This window comes from Xiphias gladius, chromosome 19 (assembly GCF_016859285.1).
Source record: "Xiphias gladius isolate SHS-SW01 ecotype Sanya breed wild chromosome 19, ASM1685928v1, whole genome shotgun sequence".
NCBI lineage: Eukaryota > Metazoa > Chordata > Actinopteri > Istiophoriformes > Xiphiidae > Xiphias > Xiphias gladius.
The window spans coordinates 8,920,634-8,943,288 of record NC_053418.1 but is presented as its reverse complement, the minus strand read 5'-3'; the positions used below and the strand labels follow the sequence as shown (position 1 = coordinate 8,943,288).

The 22,655-nt window shown below is 40.4% G+C and overlaps 2 protein-coding genes across 4 annotated transcripts in view; one reads left to right on the top strand and one right to left on the bottom strand.

The window, feature by feature from the left end:
• Window positions 1-22,424, top strand: part of pi4kab (phosphatidylinositol 4-kinase, catalytic, alpha b) — a 28,149-nt gene extending 5,725 nt beyond the window's left edge. Inside the window, exons 13-55 of one of the 2 annotated variants that reach the window (XM_040155088.1) lie at window positions 5-134; window positions 900-1,029; window positions 1,127-1,222; window positions 1,319-1,502; window positions 2,147-2,250; window positions 2,553-2,721; window positions 2,813-2,863; window positions 6,808-6,916; window positions 7,468-7,604; window positions 7,713-7,846; window positions 8,388-8,470; window positions 8,559-8,629; window positions 8,764-8,888; window positions 8,976-9,057; window positions 9,348-9,431; window positions 9,776-9,865; window positions 10,318-10,437; window positions 11,373-11,387; window positions 11,535-11,627; window positions 11,721-11,877; window positions 11,991-12,118; window positions 12,233-12,391; window positions 12,788-12,939; window positions 13,063-13,170; window positions 13,269-13,396; window positions 14,068-14,226; window positions 14,407-14,486; window positions 14,832-15,031; window positions 15,619-15,709; window positions 16,704-16,871; window positions 17,235-17,288; window positions 17,401-17,521; window positions 17,616-17,745; window positions 18,671-18,814; window positions 18,920-18,990; window positions 19,081-19,187; window positions 19,324-19,428; window positions 19,593-19,718; window positions 19,868-19,988; window positions 20,720-20,879; window positions 20,970-21,059; window positions 21,172-21,255; window positions 21,353-22,424. In XM_040155088.1, coding sequence (XP_040011022.1) covers window positions 5-134; window positions 900-1,029; window positions 1,127-1,222; window positions 1,319-1,502; window positions 2,147-2,250; window positions 2,553-2,721; window positions 2,813-2,863; window positions 6,808-6,916; window positions 7,468-7,604; window positions 7,713-7,846; window positions 8,388-8,470; window positions 8,559-8,629; window positions 8,764-8,888; window positions 8,976-9,057; window positions 9,348-9,431; window positions 9,776-9,865; window positions 10,318-10,437; window positions 11,373-11,387; window positions 11,535-11,627; window positions 11,721-11,877; window positions 11,991-12,118; window positions 12,233-12,391; window positions 12,788-12,939; window positions 13,063-13,170; window positions 13,269-13,396; window positions 14,068-14,226; window positions 14,407-14,486; window positions 14,832-15,031; window positions 15,619-15,709; window positions 16,704-16,871; window positions 17,235-17,288; window positions 17,401-17,521; window positions 17,616-17,745; window positions 18,671-18,814; window positions 18,920-18,990; window positions 19,081-19,187; window positions 19,324-19,428; window positions 19,593-19,718; window positions 19,868-19,988; window positions 20,720-20,879; window positions 20,970-21,059; window positions 21,172-21,255; window positions 21,353-21,404 — 4,902 coding nt within the window. In that variant the 3' untranslated portion in view covers window positions 21,405-22,424. The remainder of the gene's footprint in view (window positions 1-4; window positions 135-899; window positions 1,030-1,126; window positions 1,223-1,318; window positions 1,503-2,146; window positions 2,251-2,552; window positions 2,722-2,812; window positions 2,864-6,807; window positions 6,917-7,467; window positions 7,605-7,712; window positions 7,847-8,387; window positions 8,471-8,558; window positions 8,630-8,763; window positions 8,889-8,975; window positions 9,058-9,347; window positions 9,432-9,775; window positions 9,866-10,317; window positions 10,438-11,372; window positions 11,388-11,534; window positions 11,628-11,720; window positions 11,878-11,990; window positions 12,119-12,232; window positions 12,392-12,787; window positions 12,940-13,062; window positions 13,171-13,268; window positions 13,397-14,067; window positions 14,227-14,406; window positions 14,487-14,831; window positions 15,032-15,618; window positions 15,710-16,703; window positions 16,872-17,234; window positions 17,289-17,400; window positions 17,522-17,615; window positions 17,746-18,670; window positions 18,815-18,919; window positions 18,991-19,080; window positions 19,188-19,323; window positions 19,429-19,592; window positions 19,719-19,867; window positions 19,989-20,719; window positions 20,880-20,969; window positions 21,060-21,171; window positions 21,256-21,352) is intronic. The other variant, XM_040155089.1, reaches the window with a different exon arrangement.
• On the bottom strand, window positions 2,842-6,926 carry serpind1 (serpin peptidase inhibitor, clade D (heparin cofactor), member 1). 2 transcript variants are annotated; one of them, XM_040155092.1, is made up of 8 exons: window positions 6,767-6,926; window positions 6,407-6,454; window positions 5,959-6,229; window positions 4,966-5,609; window positions 4,646-4,794; window positions 4,375-4,499; window positions 4,041-4,185; window positions 2,842-3,898 (listed from the first exon to the last, which is right to left on the bottom strand). In XM_040155092.1, the coding sequence occupies exons 3-8, from the start codon at window positions 6,219-6,221 to the stop codon at window positions 3,707-3,709; spliced, it is 1,518 nt and encodes a 505-aa protein (XP_040011026.1). In that variant the 5' UTR covers window positions 6,222-6,229; window positions 6,407-6,454; window positions 6,767-6,926; the 3' UTR covers window positions 2,842-3,706. The 2 variants fall into 2 exon arrangements, with proteins under 2 accessions (XP_040011026.1, XP_040011025.1); XM_040155091.1 differs by having other exon boundaries at window positions 6,806-6,926.
• Window positions 22,425-22,655: the final 231 nt, after the last annotated feature.

Here is a 22,655-nt window from a genome sequence, read left to right as displayed (position 1 = left end):
TTAGGGCCTGGGCCATCTGTGTGAGAGGTTTCCAGTAGTTGCTCACTCTGCCACAACCTCCCTCAGGGATTTCCTGGTGGTTCCTTCCCCCGTTCTTATAAAACTCTACAAGTATCACAGCCAGTATAGCACAGGTACAGATATACTGATAGCTTCAAATCAACCTCACTGGACTGAGATTCAGCAATACCCTATTTATCAGCATACATGATTTTGTTCAAAAATATACCATCACTCATAATAAGGATTTTGTTTGTCAAGGTGATTTGCGAATAATTGTGGTTTGAGTTTAATTTGAAGAGTTGTCCTCATAGCTAGACCGTTCACAGTGTTGGAGATTGATGGCAGCACCAGGTCCTATGATTCAATTGAAAAAACCTGCAACAAATGCTTGCATTTCCCCACTTAAATAAAACCAAAATATTTTGCTTAAAATTAGAATTAATTTACAATACTTCCAGCAGCAGCCTTCTTATCCTAAGCACAAAAGATTAGAGCCAACAGTTAATGGGACAAGAGTGCTGTAGCTGATGATACAGTGACAAATATACATCAATAACATTGTCAGTGTCACATATGGCTCTCATCCGTCATTGATCTGAACAGAGTGTTCATTGACAAGCGGCTGCAGATACAGACAATTGGAAATGTAATTCAGGTTACTGATTTTCCTGTGCTGTCCTCCACAGTATACTTACTGCCTTTTAATAGATCTGCTGCGACTCTGTTAAATTGTAAAAGATAACATGCTCTTTAGATTTGGCTCTACACTCGCCCCTTTTCTGTGCAGGATCAGATTTTGTACAATGTTTTAAATCGTAATAGATTTTAAAATACTTGTTTTGAATTTTCTTTGTATTGATGATTCTACCTCTATGCTGTTATCACTCTTTTTTAAGGCACAGGAGAAATTAGGATAAACGTGACCAATGAGCATTCTCAGTCCACCTTCAACATCCTGTCAAACAGGAAAGACCAGCCGTCTATGTACGAGCAGCTCAGAGACATTTCCATTGACAACATCTGCAGGTCAGACACAAACACCTGGCACAGCTGTGATTGGAGATTTTTATGTATTATTATTTAAACTGTCAATTTTCGTCTTTGTGTGTTTCCTCTCTCTCAGATGTCTGAAAGCTGGTCTGACCATGGACCATGTGATAGTGGAGGCCTTTCTGGCTAGTCTGTCCAACCGTCTTTACATTTCACAAGAGAATGACAAGTGAGCAACTTTGTGCTTTGAAGTCACCTTTGTAGTCACCTAAAATATTTTCATGTCCTCCAGCTACTCTAGAAATAACACTTGTCTTTCTGCCAGGGAGGCCCATCTAATCCCAGATCACACCATTCGAGCACTGGGCCACATTGCAGTGGCCCTGAGAGACACTCCTAAAGTCATGGAGCACATCCTACAAATCCTTCAACAAAAGTTCTGCCAGCCTCCATCACAGCTAGATGTACTTATCATCGACCAGCTTGGCTGCATGGTCATTACAGGAAATGTAAGTACCAAGTCACTATGATGGCACATATTTATAGCATCTCGCCTCTATTCTTTTATGTACTGGTGGTTGAGAAGGGACAAGAGGGAAGTAAGTAACTACCAGGGGATCATTCAAAAGTGTAAACTATTGGTATAGATTGAGAAGAATTACAACTGTTATCACTGTGGCTTAAAAAGAAGCAAAGTAACCCTTTTTCTTAACCCAGAGGGGCTGACATGCTGTAATTACTCCAAACCTGCTGGTTGCTGTTTACTTGCTCACTACATTGTGCATCTAGAATATGTTCCCATATTTTTAGCTGTCACACCATTGGAGGCTAACCGGCTGTTTTTTGACAGCAAGTGTACCTAAAGTGCAATAGGCTACTAGACAAAGGCTTGGAAATGGATCTTACCTTATGTAGCAGACCCAGATAACTTTCAAAACGCTCTGCGCAGTTCTGATACAGAATTTGCGTATTTGCTTATGTTGTCCCTAACAATGGAATTTTTGATTGTGAGAAAAAAGTAAATTTGTAAATAAGTAGTAAGTAAGTAGAAGACTTGCTAAGACAAAAAGTGTTTTGCATTTTAGCTTGAGTTTAACCTATTGGTGCCTGCACAGTCTTACTCCCTGTTACTTCCCGCCTGTTTGTCCCGTAGCAATACATCTATCAGGAGGTGTGGAACCTGTTCCAGCAGATCAGCGTGAAGGCCAGTTCAGTGGTCTACTCAGCTACCAAAGACTACAGAGATCACGGCTACAGGTCAATGTCTACTCTTACCCTGTTTACAGAGTTACCGGTTGCACCAGGGGACTGTTGTGGCTTAGGAGGATAAAATATATTTGGGAGAATGTCATTAATTGTTGCTCTTGGCTCACTTCTACCAAGTGTTCAGCAGTAGTAGGCTTTAACACTAATGCACATTTCCCTGGTGTGTTCTTCTATATTTGGAAAAGAAACATCTGCAGTAAATACTTGTTGTTGGTCTTGTGTACATTTATGTCTACACGGGGTATAACGGTGTTTAACTGTTCCTCCCATATATGCTGTCATTCTCTCCCAAGGCACTGTTCTCTGGCAGTGATAAATGCTCTGGCCAACATCGCAGCCAACCTGCAGGGGGAGCAGCTGGTGGACGAACTGATGGTGAACCTTTTAGAACTGTTTGTCCAACTGGGCCTGGAAGGAAAGAGAGCCAGTGAGAGGGCCTCGGACAAGGGACCAGCACTGAAGGTACGTGCTTACATGCACAAACTTCTAAAAGCAACAGGAAACTGATAACAGCCATGTTGATAAATTCCTAAAGACTCTTTATCTCCTGTAGGCATCAAGTAGTGCTGGAAATCTTGGAGTCCTAATCCCAGTGATTGCTGTGGTGAGTAGCAATGTGCTGTGATGTAAGTGCAAACTGTTGCCCCTTTAGAGACAATTCCTATTCATTTGCTTCAAGATGTGTGTTAAAATACCCACATAGAGTGCAGTTAAATGATCTACATGAGTATTTGATGTCTTACAGATGAATCCACGCTGATAGTTAGCTTTTAACTCTATGAACAAATATTTACCTTGTCAGCTGCAGTACAAATATCTTTATCACCAGTTCACTGCTGATTTTTTTTTAACAGTCTATTTTCTCTAAGAGATCAATTTTGAGGCGACTTGTTTCATTGTATTGAAATATTAATAGTTTAAAGTGGGTTTAAGTGAAAAACCTAGTAATTAAATAACAAGGTATGTTTTTTTTTCTACACCAAAGCTTTCGTCTTGTAAAAATAATGTGTGTAACGAGTTTAGGTTTAATCACAGAAATTCTTGTCGATTGTACAGAAGTGTTATGTATTATTTCATTATCCCCGTTCCCGTGTTGTTCATCAATAGTCTTTCTGCAATTATTACAGTACAGCATGAGGGTAATGACCGTTATGTAATTTCATTTTTTTGAGTACACTCCTCCACTATCGTCATTGCAACAGATAAAACATTAACAGACAGATAACAAGCATTCATTGAGTCATTCAAGCTCAGCACTTTAAGCAATATGAAGGAGAAGTGTAAGTATTCAGTAAGAGACTGAATACACATAAAGACACATTACTTTTTACATTTTACATATTGTACCAATGGAAATTAGTAATATTTCTGAGGTTCATTAAGACTTAGTTGGCAGTTCTGACCAAAGATGGAATTTGTAGTGAATAGTTTAGCTGTTTGTTAAAGTTTAGCTCTGTGAGGGATTGACCACCCGGCCCATGAACACAAGGCAGTCTGTGCGGTGCTCGTAGATCAGGAAGAGGAAGGGATGATCCACGGTGAAGCGGATCTGAGAGGAGAGGGGCATGAAGCCCACCTGGGTCAGAGCAGCAGCTTCGGTCCCCTCTTCATTCACAGTGATGGTTCCCTGGTGCTTTAGCTGCAGAGAGAGATCAGAAGGCATTTTGAAATAGTTAGTAGGGATTATTGATTGCAGTTGATTCTATTTTGTTTTGATGTTTGACTTTAGGATGAGTGTGGTTATTTCTTAGTAACATCATGACTGATTTAGTCTGACTCACCCAGTTTATGGCAACCTTTTCAGAGGTCATTCCAGTGAAATCTCCGCTCTCCTGGAACAAGTCAGTGAGACCCATCTCCTTCAAATTTTCAATCAAGTCATAGGTCTGCTCCAGTTTAAACCGAGGTAAGACAACCTCACGAGTCCTGAAGGGAGGCATAGAGAAATTTCCTCATTGTATAGCTCTTGAATTTCTACTAGGTTTAAACATTTTAATTATTTTCCCCCAGGCCATTAACTATAAAGGAGCACCCGTTTAAAAAGTTTATTGTATATTCTTATTTACAGTGTGCTTCCTCAACGACTGATTAGTTTGTTGAAAGAGCACTGCCGACCTGTTTGTCATGTTTGTGAGCCACTTGTTGACAACGGTGGGGGAGATCTCCTGCTCCAAGGTCCTCATGCCAGTGATCTTCCTAGGCAAGGCAATGAGCATGCTGATGTTTCCTGTGTATGGGAGCTGAAAACAAGTCAATCATTATTATGCAGCTCAGCTGACTTGTTTATGGATCAGTATGCATGTTTGACAGGAAGTTTTTTTTTGAAAAAGCTTGCCACTCTTCAGGCGCCAAGTTAAAATTTCAAATCGGTCTGAGGCCCCCCCACCTGTAGGATGTCACACTCAAGTTCGTGGTCGGCAGCAGCCAGATAGTTCCCCTTGTTGGTCATCATTGGCACGCGTACATTTGTCTTTTCATTGATTCTGAAGTTGCGATAGTGAGTCATTTCTTTGGGGAATTTCTGTTCCCATGTACCTGTTTATACAAACAAATAAGGTCAAAGAATCATACGTTTACTTTCTGATTCAAATAACCAAACAAAGCAGACAGGTGTGCTGTAATTTTACTTTCCTCAGAGTTCTGCAACATTGAAATCACACGCATCATTTGAAAGTAGATCAACAGTGTGTCTTTGTTTTCACCCACCTTTGAAGTACAGGTAGTTGAGCAGCATCAGCACCATATTTGGGTCCACACTCTTGAGTGGTTCTCTGATCAGCCCTTTGGTCAGCTTTTGGATGCGACGGTTGGCCTTTCCCAGAAAGGCAGGGTCCCTGAAGTCCACCGACTGCGGCTCTGCAAAATAATAAGCCTTTGTCTCTGCACGGAAAGTATCTTTCACTGAGACATTCTTCTTTAGGTAGACATCATTTACAGAGCGTAGCGTGTAACCAAAATTCCTCCTGAAGAGCCTATGTGTCAGCTTCCTGAAGAGCTTGTGCACTGTTGCGTTGACGTAGTGGTGGCTAGCATCAACAAACTCAGCAAATCCCAGAGCTTTGTAGATCTGATCATGGGTTCCAGATCCTGCCCCTAAAGACATCATCCCCATAGCGATGGAGATTCCAGCTGGTGCTAGCAGGATGTTGTCAGTCTGGTTGACGTCGTTACGAAGGCTTCGATAGAGATTAAAACCAAAACGGGCATTGATGATGTTGAGGCGTTGGAGGCGGGAACGACCTTGGAACAGCCGTAGGAGTCTGGCACGACGAATCTTTGGGTCGGACACTTCAGCAAAGATATCAATGTCTGGGGCTGGTGTGGCAATCTCATCTATCTCATCCCCTTCACTGAAAAACATCATAAATTCATCATCCAATCATTCGAAAGTTGAATCACTCTAGATTTGTTTTGGTATTTAGTTTTTAAACAATTTATCAAGCACATTACATAAAAGCATGTATCTATTTTTATGTGTATACATCCTATATATAGTAGCTTCATATGCACTAATATAGACATATATCCCCAGCACTGATAAGAAAAATATCACCAACACAAGTGTATAAATGTTAAAAACTGTCTCGCTTAGGCCTTCTATATGAAAATATGTTTTACTTTATTATTTATATTAGAAGTTCTTTTCTCAAGCGGAAATTTCTGATCTAAACTAACAGAAGTAAAACCATGAAAACATACTTGTAATCATCATTGCCTGCAGCAAGGATCTTATCAAAATCAATATAATCTTCATCCTCAAAACCATCAAAAACAAGGTCATTAGTGACAGTGTTTTCTTTGTGGAACTCCAACGGAAGGGCCTCTATATTCAATTCCTTCTCTGGTTCAAAGCCTCTGGGGTCTGGTTTAGAGTCAGTGAAGTGAGAGCTGAGGTCTTTGATTCCAGCCAGGGATGGACTGACCAACAGACAGGCCACAGAGATGACGGTGATGACCCACATCCTGAAGGCTGAGGCAGAGGGAATGGGCATTTAGTATAGCCTAGTTAATGGTGTGTTCAGCATTTAGTAGATTTGATTTAAGTACGTTTTAATAAATCTGTAGAAATTAAATAACGTCTTCACTGGCTAAAATTAAAATTTTTTTATGTGAAATTACCTTAATAGCAGTCTGTAAAATGTCTTACCTTAACTGTGTGCTGGTGGGAAGTGCTGTGTTGCCTCTGTCTGTAGGACTAAGAGCAAAAAATTGAATACAGAACTGAACTTTGATGTGGGCTCCTCCTGAACAAATAGACCAGATCAAACAGACCAAAAAGTGCTGTGACTGACTAAAACCTTTAACTCTTCACAATTCAGCTGTTAAGAATATTTAATATTATTTAACTATTAAAGGGCTAATAGTACGGTAAGATATGTTTTGCAGTTGTTTGTTTATATATATATGTATGTTTCTATTTGTGTTTGAAGGAATTTCCATTTTACCTTTCCTATTAAATCATTTTAACTGAATATGATTACTTGTGTAATAACATGAATCGCTTTACTTTTTTCACCCTTTTCCTGCGTCCCTTTTTTAAACTCACAGTTGACCAGGAGACTTCCGCCAATCAAAGAGGCAAAGCCCCGCCTCCAGAAGCTGTTCAGGGACTTCTGGCTGTACTCTGTGGTCATGGGTTTTGCTGTAGAAGGATCAGGTGAGCCAGGGATGAAGTGTTTTCAGTATGCTGCATGTGAGGTAGAAAGTTCTGCGCTTCTGCGCTATATCTCATAAAATGAGTGGGAGCGGATATTTAAAGGTACACTGCCTGGTTTCGGTTTAGTGGCGAATAGATTCACCAAATCACAAGATCTCTTCCCCGTACACTGTTGATTTTCTGAAATTCAGCTGTGACCTGTGTGGCGTTTCAAAACATGAAAGTTCCCACTGCCATCATTTGTAGGTCACATATCCTGTTGTTTGTTTGACCAGCCAATCGCAAGAAGAGTTACAATAAGTTGTGGTGATAATGTGGTGTATGTACCTTTAATTAATTACGCCAAATGTGAAAAAAGCTTCATTAAATAAGAAAAAGATGGATGTTTGCCTTTATCTATCATCAGTATCAATCCAAATATAACCAAAAACATACATAGGAGTTGTTGTTCATACCTTAAACAACCTATCCAAATTGGAGATATTAGCATTCCATCATACCAATATCAGTGTCGGTAATTGCAGTTCAGCTCAGTATTTTTGTCCTTTCAGGGCTTTGGCCAGAGGAGTGGTATGAAGGCGTGTGTGAAATTGCCACCAAGTCTCCTCTTCTCACGTTCCCCAGCGGAGAACCTCTTCGCTCTGAACTGCAATATAACTCAGCTCTGAAAAATGACACAGTAACACCGGTACAGTGTTCAAAATCTAGATTTTTTTCTTGCATTAGGGTCCTTCAAGGACTTCTTAGAACAGCAACGCCAGGACCAATATTTAGATTGTTCATTTCTGTTCTCCAGGCTGAGTTGAGCGAGCTGCGGGCAACCATCGGCAATCTCCTCGACCCACCTCCTGAAGGATCTGCCCTTATTAACAAGCTAGACTTTGCCATGTCCACGTACCTGCTCTCAGTCTACAGATTAGAATACATGAGGTCAGCTCCATTGCGCTTACAAATCCAGCTTACATCCAGCTTTTGTCAATACTGTGACTGTAGATTTACGCTTTTTCAAGTCTGTCTTAAAACAATAGTCATGTTTGCTTGCTGTAAATGTTCCTCCTGTTCATACATGCCATTGTGAGATCTTTTCCTAACGCTATTTTAATGTAAGTGATGGGGGCCAAAATCCACAGGCCTCGTTCTATGGACAAGTACATTCCAAAGTTTAAAGGCTTTTAAAGCTAATATGACTCTTCAGCAGTCTGAGTAAGACAAATCAAGTTTGGAATGTATTTTTGGACAGAAGTTGATTTTTGTCCCCCATCACTTACATTGAAATTGTTTAAAGAGGGGATCTCCTTAGGGTCTGAATGGACAGAAGGAATGAATACAGCAAGCAAAGTATGTTTCAGTGTATACATAGGCCTGACTATTGTTTTAAGATAGACTTGAAAAATCTGAACCAATCCTTTAATATAGTGAGGTGTGATTGTGAAACTTTCCAATTTCTCTCTTTCCTTTTGCACATTTTCAGGATGCTGCGATCCAATGATCCCGACAGGTTCCAGATCATGTTTCGATACTTTGAAGACAAAGCCATCCAGAAAGACAAATCTGGTGAGGGCTTTATGCCTGCACACCTCTTGCTATCCTTTTCTTCAAGCTGCAGAATTCATTTTCTAAAATTCCCCCTTTAACTTCTTAGGCATGATGCAGTGCATTATTTGTGTTGGCGATAAGGTATTTGATGTCTTTCTCCAGATGATGGCTGAGAAGGTAGGTAGCATGTTTTCTTTTAAGATTTTGAATAATAACAAGCAATACCTAAAGGTCTGGACATTTTTCTGATCACAGATTTCGTTCTTCATGACCACTGAATAAACCTTAAAGTGTACTTCTCATTTTTGTAGCCAAAGACCAAAGACCATGAGGAGGAATTAGAGCGACACGCCCAATTCTTGTTGGTCAACTTTAATCATACCCACAAGAGGATCCGCAGAGTGGCAGACAAATACCTCTCTGGTCTGGCTGAGACGTGAGTAATAATCATTCATTTGCCTCGTCTGCTTCCATTTTTTCATCACTTTACACCTGTATTTTTATGTCCCTCTACCTTAACCAGATTCCCCCATCTGCTTTGGAGTGGTCGTGTGTTAAAGACCATGTTGGATATTTTGCAGACACTCTCTCTGTCACTAAGTGCAGTAAGTATAAGCAGAGAGCCAGTGTGTGGTGCCAGGTTGTTGGTTTGAATCCCTATAATGAACAAGAACATCTTAAGGTGGAAAATGAAATAATGTGGAATATTCTCCTCTGGTGCAGCCTTTTTTCAACATCGGTAGTCAAAACCTTAACACAAGGGTTTTTGTGGTTGAAGAAAAGCAGAGTTTAAATCATTTTTACTTGAAGTGATTGTTTACGAACCCCGGCGAAGTGTTTAAATAGGTGCAACTAGAAGCTTTAATTGCAAGAAATTTCTTCTCTGTTTATTTAGGACATTCACAAGGATCAGCCATATTATGACATTCCAGACACCCCCTACAGGATCACTGTTCCTGACACTTACGAAGCCCGAGAGGTGAGTTTGAGTTGTTATTACACTTATGACCACTAGGGGGCAGCACAGTATTGTTTGTAAACACAGTAGTGATCTCTGTCTTCCTTAGTCTGAAATTTTTTTGGTTAGTGGAATCAATTTTTCAGCTAAATTAAACGATGTAAGATTTAAATGAAAATTAAAATAAACTGTGTAGCAGATGGCCATATTACATGTTATTTTATATTATGTTATGCATAATAGACATCACTAAGAAAGGGCTGGCTTAATTTAGCAAGGATGTATTTCATTGAAATTTAATATCCGCTAGCACTCCTGTAATTCATTCAGTAGTGTTGTATCCTTATTTCGTTATCTCATCTTAGAGTATAGTAAAGGACTTTGCTGCTCGCTGTGGTGAGATCCTTAAAGAGGCAATGAAATGGGCCCCTTCAGTCACAAAGTCCCACCTACAGGTCAGTTTCTTTACCTTTATGTTTAACAGAGGCATGACAGATTTGATTGAAGCAGTAAATTTGATTGTAGCCTCTATTTCCTTATACGGTAGTTTTAAAAAAAAATATCTAACAAAATTAGGTTGTACTGAAAGTATATCTGAGAAAAGTCTTTAAGAATCTTTCTGAAAGTTGAGATATTCAAATTCTAAACATTTACCTTATGTTGGTCGTTTTTCTAATTTTAGCAACACATCGGCTACAATACCCAGAATTGGTGATCTAAGATCCCTGATTAGTATGAACTGTATAATTTAGTGTTTTGAAAAGAATTGTTGTATATTTTGACTTAAAAGAGGATATTTGTCTATCTCAAATACATAAAAACATATCCCTATTGTTCTATTGTTGCTTTTCCTTTTCCCTCTTTCTCCCTTCTGACTAGTCTTACCTGAATGTTATGTATAATGCAGGAGTACCTGAACAAGCATCAGAACTGGGTGTCGGGACTGTCCCAGCACACAGGCCTCGCCATGGCCACAGAGAGCATACTGCACTTTGCAGGCTACAACAGACAGAGTACTACACTTGGCGTGAGTCACAGACACACAAGTGGGCATCCATACATGTTTGCACACTAACGCTTTCATATCACCACAGTTATTCTCTCGCAAATCTCAGATTTACCCCAGATTGAGGACAGAGGAAATGACATGTCACAAATTAATAGCGAGGTCAGAATGAACTGTCTTAATGCTTGTTACCAGTTGCATTTTAAGCATATTTAAAGACCGCAGAACAAAAGTCAATCTGTCACCTTAACAATACTGTATTGTTCTAAACATTGTTTACATGCACATTATTAAAAGCCACAAAAACACAGCACAGTATTTGTTTTTTTTACAGTTTTACCAAAGATTCGTTTTTTTGTAGTAAGGGAAGTCACATTATTTTAGAGCAGTGGAGGATGTCTCAGGAAGTGACAAATGCCTTGTCACTTTGTGAGAGATCAAGAAGCCAGAGGCACTTTTTAAAAATACTGTACTCGGAACATAAAGCAAACTTTAAAACTAGATTGTTTACCTACAAATGGCCTCACAGGCTTGTTGAATGGATGCTTGTTAACATTTGTCTGTCCAAATCGCATATTTGTGTTTTATTATATGTTTTATTTTGTATGTATTCTATAACACTGTAAACACTGGGAGTCTTTTTGTTTAGTTGTTTACAGTACCATATGTCCATGTGTGCATGCTTACTAGTCTGTGTGACATTATTTTGCTTGCTATGCATTTCTTTTGTGTTCTTTGGCTTGCATTCTGCTATATATGTCTTTTCATTTGCTTCATTTGTTGTATTTTGTCTTTATTAAACTGCACCGAACTACCTACCTGGTTGCTTGGCTGGTTTACGGATTTGCTGGTTACCTGGTTACTTACCTGCAATGGACGGGTGGGTTGGTTGGCTGGTTGCCCATTTGGCTAACTGGTTATGCTGGTGCTGTCCTCCACCATGTGGCCAACCATAGGCTGCTTTCCCTCAGGTTGGTCTCAACACTAAATACAGAGACAGGCCTCAGGCATGACAACTTGCAGTATATCCAGAAGTTTTACAGTGCAGCTACGTATCTTACTTTTCAAGCTCGTGACTGAGTGGCCCTAAGTGGCCCCTTGACTCTGTTTTTTATTAGACCACCCAGCTGACGGAGAGACCAGCATGTGTGAAGAAAGACTACTCCAACTTCATGGCATCACTCAACCTGCGCAACCGCTACACAGGAGAGGTGTCTTAATGTTATAAAAATTACGATGATAAGACTTTCCTGGACTTTCTGCATACAGTATGGTTCATACTGGTCTGTTTACGTGCTGTCTAGGTGGCTGGTATGATCCAGTTCTCAGAGGCGACTCACAGCCAGTCAGACCTCAACAAGTTGATGATCCATCAGATGACTAGTGCTCTGGACAGAAAAGACCCAGAGGCCTTCACCCAGACCATGTTCAAGATGGCCGCCCTGCTTATAACTACCAAAAGTGAGCAGCTTTGCCCTCATTTAATTTTATATATTGAATGTCTTTCAGCAATAGTGCCCATTTGTTTTTTGTTATAATTCAGTCATGGTATTTTTCTATATTTTGTCTTTGAGACTGCGATCCTCAGCTCCTGCACCATCTTTGTTGGTCTCCTCTGAAGATGTTTACAGAACATGGGATGGAAACTGCTATCGCCTGCTGGGAATGGCTCCTCGCTGCACACAACGGGTTGGAAGTGCCAGTATGTATATTTATAACTTTTCATAAAATCATATGAAAAGTGAATGCCCATCTTGGTTCGACATATATTGTATATATAGATTTAATTCTTATCTTCTCTTTTCCGTCGGTCTAGTTCATGCGTGAGATGGCGGGAGCTTGGCAGATGACAGTAGAGCTTAAGATGGGTTTGTTTTCAGAGGCTAAAGTAGAGGCCGGCCCTCTTGCTGTCTCAGAGGAGAGTCAACCTGCACCCTGTGCACCAGACGTCATCCCTCACTTTCTCTGGATAGAGGTCAGTGACACTGAGACATAAACTGCTGCTTCGATTTCTTGTCCTCTCTATAGCCAACTTATGTTATTGTTAAAGTTGTTTTGAACTTCAGTATCCAGAGATCACATACCTTTGTTAGTAAAATACACAAAAATACAGCATGCACATGTTCACCAACACACTGGGCTGTAGTGCTCTGCTACTAAACTAAAGGGACATCCTGTAGAATCATTTGCAAACCTCCCCAACATGAATATATGTTGGCTTTTTTGTAGCTTCAGGAGTTCACTACTACACTGAGCTTGTCCGATTTTCACTTAAAAAGTTTTTCATGAAATGGAGTTGAACTAATTATTTTAAGGATATAAGGATTAGAAACTGTCACCTCTTTATTCCCTCTTTCTGTTCTCCCTCCAGTTTCTGGTGCAGAGGTTTGAGATAGCCAAGTACAGCAGTGCTGACCAAGTGGAGATTTTCACTGCCATTTTGCAGAGATCTCTGTCTCTGGGTGTCGGAGGACCCAAAAGCAGCCTGAACCGACATGTTGCTGCTATTGGACCAAGATTCAGGTACTGTGTCTCAATGTTACAACAGCAAAGGGGTTTAATCATAAATGCTGTAATAGAAGCTGTGAGAAATACTGAATCCCAAACTTGATAAGAATATTATATCATCACTTTGCTTTATTTCAGACTGCTCACTCTGGGTCTGACTCTTCTTCATGCTGATGTTGTGACAAATTCCACCATCAGAAATGTGCTTCGAGAGAAGATATATTCCACGGCTTTTGACTACTTCAGGTAAAAAAAAAAATTTAAATGTGTTTTGTTGACAAAAAGAAAACTCTATTTTAGTGTAATTTAAAGCTGACTTCTTTGCCATTTCTGTCTTTGTGTAGTGTCACTCCCAAATTTCCCACTCAGACAGATAAGAGGCTGAGAGAAGACATCAGTATAATGATCAAGTTCTATGCCAGCCTTCAATCTGACAAGAAGTATCTGGCTGCCAACCAGCTGGTCCCCCCAGGTACAGCAGTTAGGAAACAGTGGCCTTATCTTTCATTAATAAAAACTAAATGAGCAACTTCTCACCACCCAAGAAATCTCACTTTACATGTGGATTTGATTGATCTTTTTTAAGTTTCTAAGGGCTGAATTTTCATCCCTTTTGCTGCCTTTTTTTTTAGTTAATTGCTTTTTTATTGCCTCTGTAGTTGAGGGTATGACAGCCGGATCAATGCAAAGACCCAAGTTTGTAATCTGTGATGTTATACTAATGTGTTAACTGGATCTGAAACCGTAAAATTTGCAAGGAAATGTTCAGAGATTCTCAACCTATCAACATGAGCTTGATTACATTGTTCTTTTGTTATACCCACAAGGGCAGTGTAGTGGTTACACCACCTGGGCTTTTTTGTTTGCATTGAAGGCCCAGGTTACAGATTAGGGAGCAGGCAAAACATCCTCTCTTGTTTCTGTTGGAGAAGGAAGTCAGAATGTATATATTCAGTCCAAAATGTCCTCAGAGAGCTTCTTTGTCAAGAAAAGAAGCATATTTTCTCCACAGTGACTCACTTAAAGCCCTAATCATAATCATTTCCAAAATGAAGTTGGTGTTCTGGGTCTTTACATTCTAATTTCCTTGTTAGGTGGATGATGGATTTGTTGGGAAAATTAATAACATTTTTCTTTGTATAGATCCCCAAGACATGTCTGTGAACAGCCTGTCTGTAGTGGCAGTGACAGATAGCCGGAGTAGTCTTGATGCAGCGGTGGGCCAGAGGCAGCAGGTGGCTCAGGGGTGGATCAACACCTACCCTCTGTCCTCTGGGATGTCCACCATATCCAAGAAATCAGGTAGACAACACACATAGCGTGTGAAACTTTCTATGCTGGAACCCATCGTATGCTGCAAAGGCAGTCAGTGACACTGAACCCCTTATACCTCTTATTAGTTGAGAAATAGGTCTTCATTAAAAGAAATTTCCTCTGCCACGATGTGTTGCTGATATATGTATTGCTCCTGTACTGTTTCAGGACTGTCTAAAAAAAGCAATAGAGGCTCTCAGCTGCACAAATACTACATGAAACGCAGGACTCTACTACTGGCTTTACTGGTATTAACCTTTTCTCAGCTTATTCTCAACTATTTATATAATTTATATATATGGTAATGAAGAAAGAATTGCTGAACTAGTGTTGGTGTTAAATGTTTTTTGTACTTTTGTATTGATTAAGAATGCTAATGGGGGTGGGGCTTTGGTTGGCGGCCTGCATTGCTTTTTGCTGCAGTTTCTGTTTTTGATGCAGCAGAATTAGCCAGTGTCAGACATTTTCGATTCCTACAAGTAAGATAAGGCTTGATCATCCAAATCAGCAAAAGCTCTTTATACCACTACTTTTAGAGCGCAGTACTGAAATTGAAATATTTCTTAGTTAAACAATCGCCCGTCTCACTCTAGGCCAGCGAGATAGAGCGGCTGACAACGTGGTACAACCCATTATCCACTCAGGAGCTTGCTATTGCTACTGAACAGTCAGTGGAGACCAGCATTGCAAACTGGAGGTCCAAATACATCAGTCTTACGGAAAAGCAGTGGAAGGACAATGTCAACCTGGCCTGGAGCATAGCACCTTACCTTGCCCTGCAGCTGCCTGCCAGGTACAACGAGAAACAATATGCATTACATTTTATCAATGTCAAAGCAACAGTGTATTAGATTTTGTCTGACAAATTTGAAAAATTGGCAAAATTTAATAATAGTATCCCAAACAATTTGGTAAGTTTTAAGCCAAAATCCATAACTCTCTACCCATTGTTGTCCTGTTTCTGGGAGAAGTAATTGAATGATGCTCTAGCAACAGCACAACAAACATGAGAGAGAATTCAGCTTTGCACTTTGCACTGGCATAATCTCATACTACTGGTGCATGTAAACAGCTACTGTTTCTAGCTGAATGAAAACATCCTCAACAGGCCAGCTTAATGCTTTATATTACCCCTTTACTTAATGTGCACTTACGATATTCGTCAAAAAATGGCTGATACACAGTGTGACTTAGTTACAAGCCTTTGACTTAAGTGATTTTGTTTTTGACTAAAGAAAGGTGGCACTTGGACCTGCGAAACATCAGTTTTATCCATACACACATGGAGGCTCATTACACGACATGGGCAATTTATTTGAACAGAATAAGTTATTTATTTGGGCATGCTCCTTTTCAGTGTTTTTTTTATTTGTTTCTCAGATTTAAAAACACAGAGGCTATTGTCTCTGAGGTGACCCGTCTGGTGCGAATGGATCCAGCTGCTGTGTGTGATGTTCCTGAAGCAGTCAAGGTGAGGTCCTCCGCCTGCCACTACAACCCAACAGCCTGGTAGTTATGTCTGCCATCCTTTTGTAAATGGGTTCTGAGTGGAGGTTTAAGCGGCTGGACAAGATGGAAAGTAGAAAATTCTATCTCTAATATCTCTAATATCTATCTCTAAAGTATAATGAACCCCTCATATTTTGTGACCAAATTCTGCTCATGCATGTGCGATCCAGTAGGCTTCCTTTTCTTTTTTTATCTATGTATTCTAAGGATTTGTTGTGACTTAAATCCTTTCAGGGCCTCATTTTGCATTTGAATATACAGTATATTGAGCCATTACCATCTATAACCACAACTATAGATTCAGTTATACGCTTTCATCTTAATAGGCAGGGATTTTTTCTGCCTGTCAGAGTTAATACTGTGGTTTCATTGAGTCTTTGAGTCTGTTAACTCTCTTTGGCTTTAAGCTTTTAAAAAATTCACCCATGACTTTTCAAGTAGTTCATTTCTTGGCTTTTGAAGTTCCCACTACTGCATGTCTGTAAAGTTAACAAAAGTAAATCAGAAGAAAAAGTTTTTGTCCCCTGATGTTTTGCTTTTAAGTAGGCATGTACTGTCACTTGAGAAATGATGGTGGTGTTAGTCCTTTTCGTTTAGTTCTGCCTGACTGAACTCTTAATGAGCCTTTTACCTGCCTAATGAAGAAATCAGGGGAGGCAGAGCACAGCCTTCCCCAAAGGCCACCATAATTTAGCAGATAATCCTCCTTGACATGTCATAGTTGTTTAATCCAGTCACTTTAGTACTTAATAAACACAGCTTCTTCTGGAGGCTAGTTAATCACACCATCAGGCCTGGGGTCATAACCTTGAATCAGATTTCTGCCATATTTGATGTGGAAATATGGATCCAGTGATACATGCTGCTCATAGAGTAGAACCTATTTATGCACTGATGTAAATGTTACCTAATATATTTTTTTTATCTTTCTTTCTTTCTTTTTTGTTTTTATTCAGTTCCTGGTGACATGGCACACAATTGATGCCGACTCTCCAGAGCTGAGTCATATCCTGTGCTGGGCGCCAGCAGATCCTCCGACCGGCCTATCCTACTTCTCCTCCATGTACCCTCCACACCCCCTCACGGCCCAGTATGGGGTCAAAGTGCTCCGTTCCTTTCCTCCTGTACGTTCATACATACACAATCAGCTGTTGTTGTTTTGATGGATTTTTTTTTTAACCCAATTACCATTATTTTCTCAAGTAGCATACAATATTAAATACCATAAGCACTGATTTTGCTAAAATTTTGACAAATAGATTATCTTCTCTGTGTTCAGGAGTCTATAATTCACACTTGTATGCCTAATAGTGTAGTCTTAAACACATGCTGAAACAGTATCTCAGACAGCAGTGATAAAATTTGATGGAACTGTGACTGATAAGCCCAGGAGATGATCAAAGTATTTGTAGGGGACTGTGTTTTAATCATATACAGTATTATTTTTTTTCTTCCTTGTAAAACCGTTTTTTCTCCACTGTTTCTAGGATGCCATTTTGTTTTATATTCCTCAAATCGTCCAAGCGCTTCGTTACGACAAGGTAGAATATCAGATTTTCTCACTCAGTGAATGCATTTAAAGCCCACATATCCAAAGAGTAATAACTTAATTTAATGTCCCCTATCTTTCTTTCACCTTACATCCTGGTGTAGATGGGTTATGTGAGAGAGTACATCCTGTGGGCAGCTCAGAAGTCTCAGCTTCTGGCTCACCAGTTCATCTGGAACATGAAGACCAACATTTACCTGGATGAGGAAGGAAACCAAAAAGACCGTAAGATATCTCTGTTTCAGAATGTCTCTCTCTCACTCACGCATGCATATCAATGCACAGATGTACAAACCCCTGGTCTTCTCTTTCCCTGTAGCTGACATAGGTGAGCTGTTGGAACAGATGGTGGAGGAGATCACTGGTTCACTGTCCGGCCCGGCCAAAGACTTCTACCTGCGAGAGTTTGACTTCTTCAACAAAATCACCAACGTGTCAGCCATTATCAAGTACGAACACGCTTTTCACTTTCTAAGGAACCATACTGTTGAGCACGTTTTAGGCCATTAATTACAATCACATATGCTATACATGCACACTACACACGCATCTTTTCCCTAGATACCACACATTTCCTACCTACCAAGCAGCATTGGCTTCAGTTCAATATATCTATTTGAAGAGACTTGAAACATGCTTGAAATGAGTATTCCATCAGTCAACACATTATACTACATTATACAATCGTAAATTGAGGGGTACATCTAAGACACCAAACTTTGCCGAAAGGCCTCAGAGTAGCACCACACTTTAACTTTTCTGTTATTTGGACGTCATACTTGCTGAATAACACTAATCTCTTGGTAATCTTTAAGGTGTTTATGAAGTGATGAGTGAGCTTTCCCCTGAGCCTACATGTGTTGTTCTTTCCCTGCCTTGCACCAGCTTGATCCGCCACCGAAATCCCCCTGTTGTTCATTTATTTGTCCATAAGTTGGTGTACTGTCTCTCTGATTATGCACTGGTCCGGAAGACATTATATGCTGTGTTCCCACTGCCCCTGACTACCTGTCCACCAGTGTGTATACTCTGCAGCTGCTGAGTAGTTTTCCGTCAGGTCCCATTATTGCTAGCTCGCACAGAGAGTGTTTTTTCAGCCCACTAGAGGCTGACAAGATTCCCCTCTGCCCTCATTACAGCTCTAATTGTAACATGTCAGGAGAGAAGATTCTACTATCCCCTGGCTTCCACTCTCAATTACTTTCTACCCCAGTGACTGTCCTCTGTGAATAACAGCAGAGCCTGACTGTCACTTGTGGTCTGGAGTCAACCAGTGAGATACCCATGCATGCTATTCTCAGTAAAATCAGTCATAGAGGTGTGGAAACTGTTCAAGTTGTTTTTTTTCTTTTTGTTTTTTATTGTCTTCATCAGGCCTTTTCCCAAAGGAGAGGAGAGGAAGAGGGCCTGCCTAGAAGCCATGTCACAGATCAAAGTCCAACCTGGCTGTTATCTTCCAAGTAACCCAGAGGCCATAGTTTTGGATATAGACTACAAGTCTGGGACCCCAATGCAGAGGTGGGCCTCAAAAACAATTACAGTAATGCTTAACAGTTACCTGAATTCACACAGAAATGTGACAGCTTCACTGAACCACTTCTAACTCCTCATGTCACTGTTTAGTGCTGCCAAAGCTCCCTACCTGGCCAAATTCAAAGTTAGGAGGTGTGGAGTCAGTGAGCTGGAAAAAGAAGGTATAGTCACTTTAAAAGGGACCTACAGTAGATTTTACACTTCTCAAATTATGCACGGACAAACAGTGTATCATGTCATCTTCCCCTCAGGTCTGCAGTGTCGCTCAGATTCTGTGGATGAAGTTAAGAGCGAAGAAGAGGCCAAAAGAATCTGCTGGCAGGCAGCCATCTTTAAAGTGGGAGACGACTGCCGACAGGTCTCCATCTCACACACCTCACCTTTTACTTACCACACCGCTATCACTGCTGTTGATTTCATATCTTTGTTTGGCTCAACTTAAGTATTTTAGCTAGAATTTCCATGTATTACCATTTAGTCATTTGTGTTCACAGGACATGCTGGCTCTTCAGATCATCAGCCTGTTTAAGAACATCTTCCAGCTGGTGGGCCTGGACCTCTACGTGTTTCCTTACAGAGTGGTGGCCACAGCCCCTGGAGTAAGTTCATACAAAACTTTTCCTATCTTTCTCTTTATTACTTCCTCACAGGAGCTACTGAATGTTCATAACAGATTTTCTACTAGGATGAAGAAACCACAAGTCAAACTTTCCCTGTAATCAAACGCTTTCTCATTTTCCCTGTTTCTGTTTTCTCACCGCAGTGTGGAGTGATCGAGTGCATCCCGGACTGCAAGTCACGTGACCAGCTGGGCCGACAGACAGACTTCGGCATGTACGACTACTTCAGGAACCAGTATGGAGATGAATCCACACTAGCTTTCCAGAAGGTAAATGCCAAATCTCATAACCTTGTTCAGGCAGTTCCAGTCATCAGTCATTTATACCTGTACAATTACATATACCATTTTCTCAGTGCTCACATAGTGTATTTACTAACAGTTTAATCTGATATTCCTTCCCACACTTCTCTTTTCAGGCACGGTACAACTTCATCCGCAGTATGGCAGCTTACAGTTTGCTGCTCTTCCTGCTGCAGATAAAAGACAGACACAATGGCAACATCATGCTGGATAGCCAGGGCCATCTCATCCACATTGGTGTGTATCGTGCGCATTTCCGTGGGCATTTAATGAAGTTGATGTTTGGCCCTGGTGTAAATTTAGGGCTGTACCAGACTTAATTTTGTCTAAGCTCAATCAGATAAATGGTTCAGTATGTGTTTCCTATCATCCAACAAGCCTCGACCTATTTTCATCACTCCACTTGCACAACTGCATGACCACATGATAATAGTAAAATAATAAAAATAACATAAACGATAACTTCATATCATGTAAAAGTTTTAAGCCTCTGCAACCTGACTTTTATACTTGACTAACTCTCATACTAGTAGAAACCAATGGCTGCGTGGAAAGCAGGAAAATGCATTCAGAAATCTAAAACACTTCTAGTATCCTTTGGAAATTGATGGGTACCACAGTTTGTCGTTCCCAAAGTGCATCCAAACAGTATTAAAATTATAACCCTTTGCAACACAAACCTTTAGTTTGCATCTTTCTGACTGCAGTCTTTGTCTGCCCTTTTGAGTGACTGAAGAAAAACGGTACAAACAGCAGTGCTTCTGATGTCCCCCTTTTTGAGTGATTGTATCTGTATGGATAGGGCCAGACTTTAACCTCATGCTGCAACATGATACTGGAGCATTCAAAAAAAATCCTAAGCTATTTGGTTTGTGTGTGTGTCTGTGTGTCTGTGTGTGTGTGTGTGTGTGTGTGTGTGTGTGTGTGTGTGTGTGTGTGTGTGTGTGTGTGTGTGTGTGTGTCTCCAGACTTTGGGTTCATGTTTGAAAGTTCTCCTGGTGGGAACCTCGGCTGGGAGCCGGATATTAAGCTAACAGATGAGATGGTGATGATCATGGGTGGCAAGATGGAGGCGACACCCTTCAAGTGGTTCATGGAGATGTGCGTGAGAGGATACCTGGCCGTTAGGTGAGCATGTAGAAGTTCTGAAGAAATCGTTCGCTGAACATTAAAGATGGCTAACATGTAACATTAAGACAAGTTCCCCTGTTGACCCAGGCCCTACATGGATGGAGTGGTCTCCTTAGTTACGCTCATGCTGGACACTGGCCTTCCCTGCTTCAGAGGACAGACCATCAAATTGCTCAAGTGAGTCAGGCGTGTGGACGTGTCTGCATATGTTTTCCAATGTGAATGTGAAGAAGCAATGTGAAAAGGCAGTTTCACGTCTTTTGCTCATAGTCTCTTTCGCCACATCTAGGCAGCGATTCAACCCTGGTTTGAGTGAGAAAGATGCAGCTTCCTTCATCATCAAAGTCATCCAGAACTGCTTCCTCAGCAACAGGTCAGTGTAGTTTACATATTTTTCTTTTATTCTTGTTGATATTGGTTTCCTGAAAACAATATTCACATTTGTCCGATTGCTCTTCTCTGTCTTACAGGAGCAGAACCTACGACATGATCCAGTATTACCAAAATCAGATCCCATACTAAACGTCTGTGCCTAAGCATGTGCAAATATAGGCTGGTACATAGCGTGCATGCGTGCGTGAGTGAGTTTGCGTGTGTGCCTTTATTAATGTTCACCGCTGAAGATTGTGGCTCATTGTTTCTGCTGATTGTTGGATGTTCTCATTTGTGTTTGCTTTAGCTTCTTGTTTCCTCTCTTACCATGTTTTCTTTATATTAGTAGTCTTTTCCGTTATTTATTATGTTATGTTGAAATCAATGTTGTTATTAATTATTATTATACTATTGCACTAGCATCGTGACTTCTGTGCACTTCTCAAAAACTCTTGGTTATCTGCACGTTCAGTATATACCTTCTCAGAGTTTGTGCCAATTTTAAATAATTTGTAATGTTCGTGAATGTGGATTCTTAAAGCTGTTGATTTTAGATGGGGTTTGAAATGTAATTGAATACTTGAAGTAGCCGAAGTAGACTGGTTTCCGTTCTGACCAATGTGGCCTATTCTGTCATCTCGTACTTGACTGTACTACTGTGCTTCTCTTTTTAATGGACCAGTCTACAGTTCTTTGATCTGCGTCATGGTACTCGTCTTGTATTTAACAGTGAGACTAAAGACATTGGTTATACTGTCTGCATTTTCGGTTCCATATTCTGTTACCACTGGTGAAATGATGCACACAGGTTCTGGGAAACACCGGGGCTGTGTTTTGTATATTCAGCATTGCCAAAGGGGGAGTGAAGATAATGGACATAAATCAAACTTTTCTATTGTTTGTGGATGAAGGTAAGGCACAGGTTGAATGTTGGGCAGTTGCATGAAGTTAAGTGTTAACTACCATGTAGCCTGTGTCCAATGTGGCTTTTGGTGAAAGTCATTTTAGTAATCCAAAGTGCTGTGCTCCATGCCCATATGGTTAGCTTAAGCCTTTATGTAATGTTACTGATTGTAAAGACTCTGCCTCTCTTTGTACATTTATATCCATGACTCATTTTTTGTCTCCTTTTCTGTCTTCATGCCTTTTGAATGAAAATGCATAAGATATGAAATCAAATAAAGATCTATTAACTTAAGGGGCACTGTCTTATTCTTGATGCTGATGGTTCACTGTAAAAAATATGCTCCTTACTGAAGACAGTTAAATTCAATGGTATTTTAAGTTGAAGGCCTCATTGCCCGGTATAGCCGTAAAAGATCAGTGGTGGTGGATCAGTTGGGCTTTCATATTACAAAAAAACAATAAAGGTTAAGGGAAGGAAACCAAATTAGAAAAAAT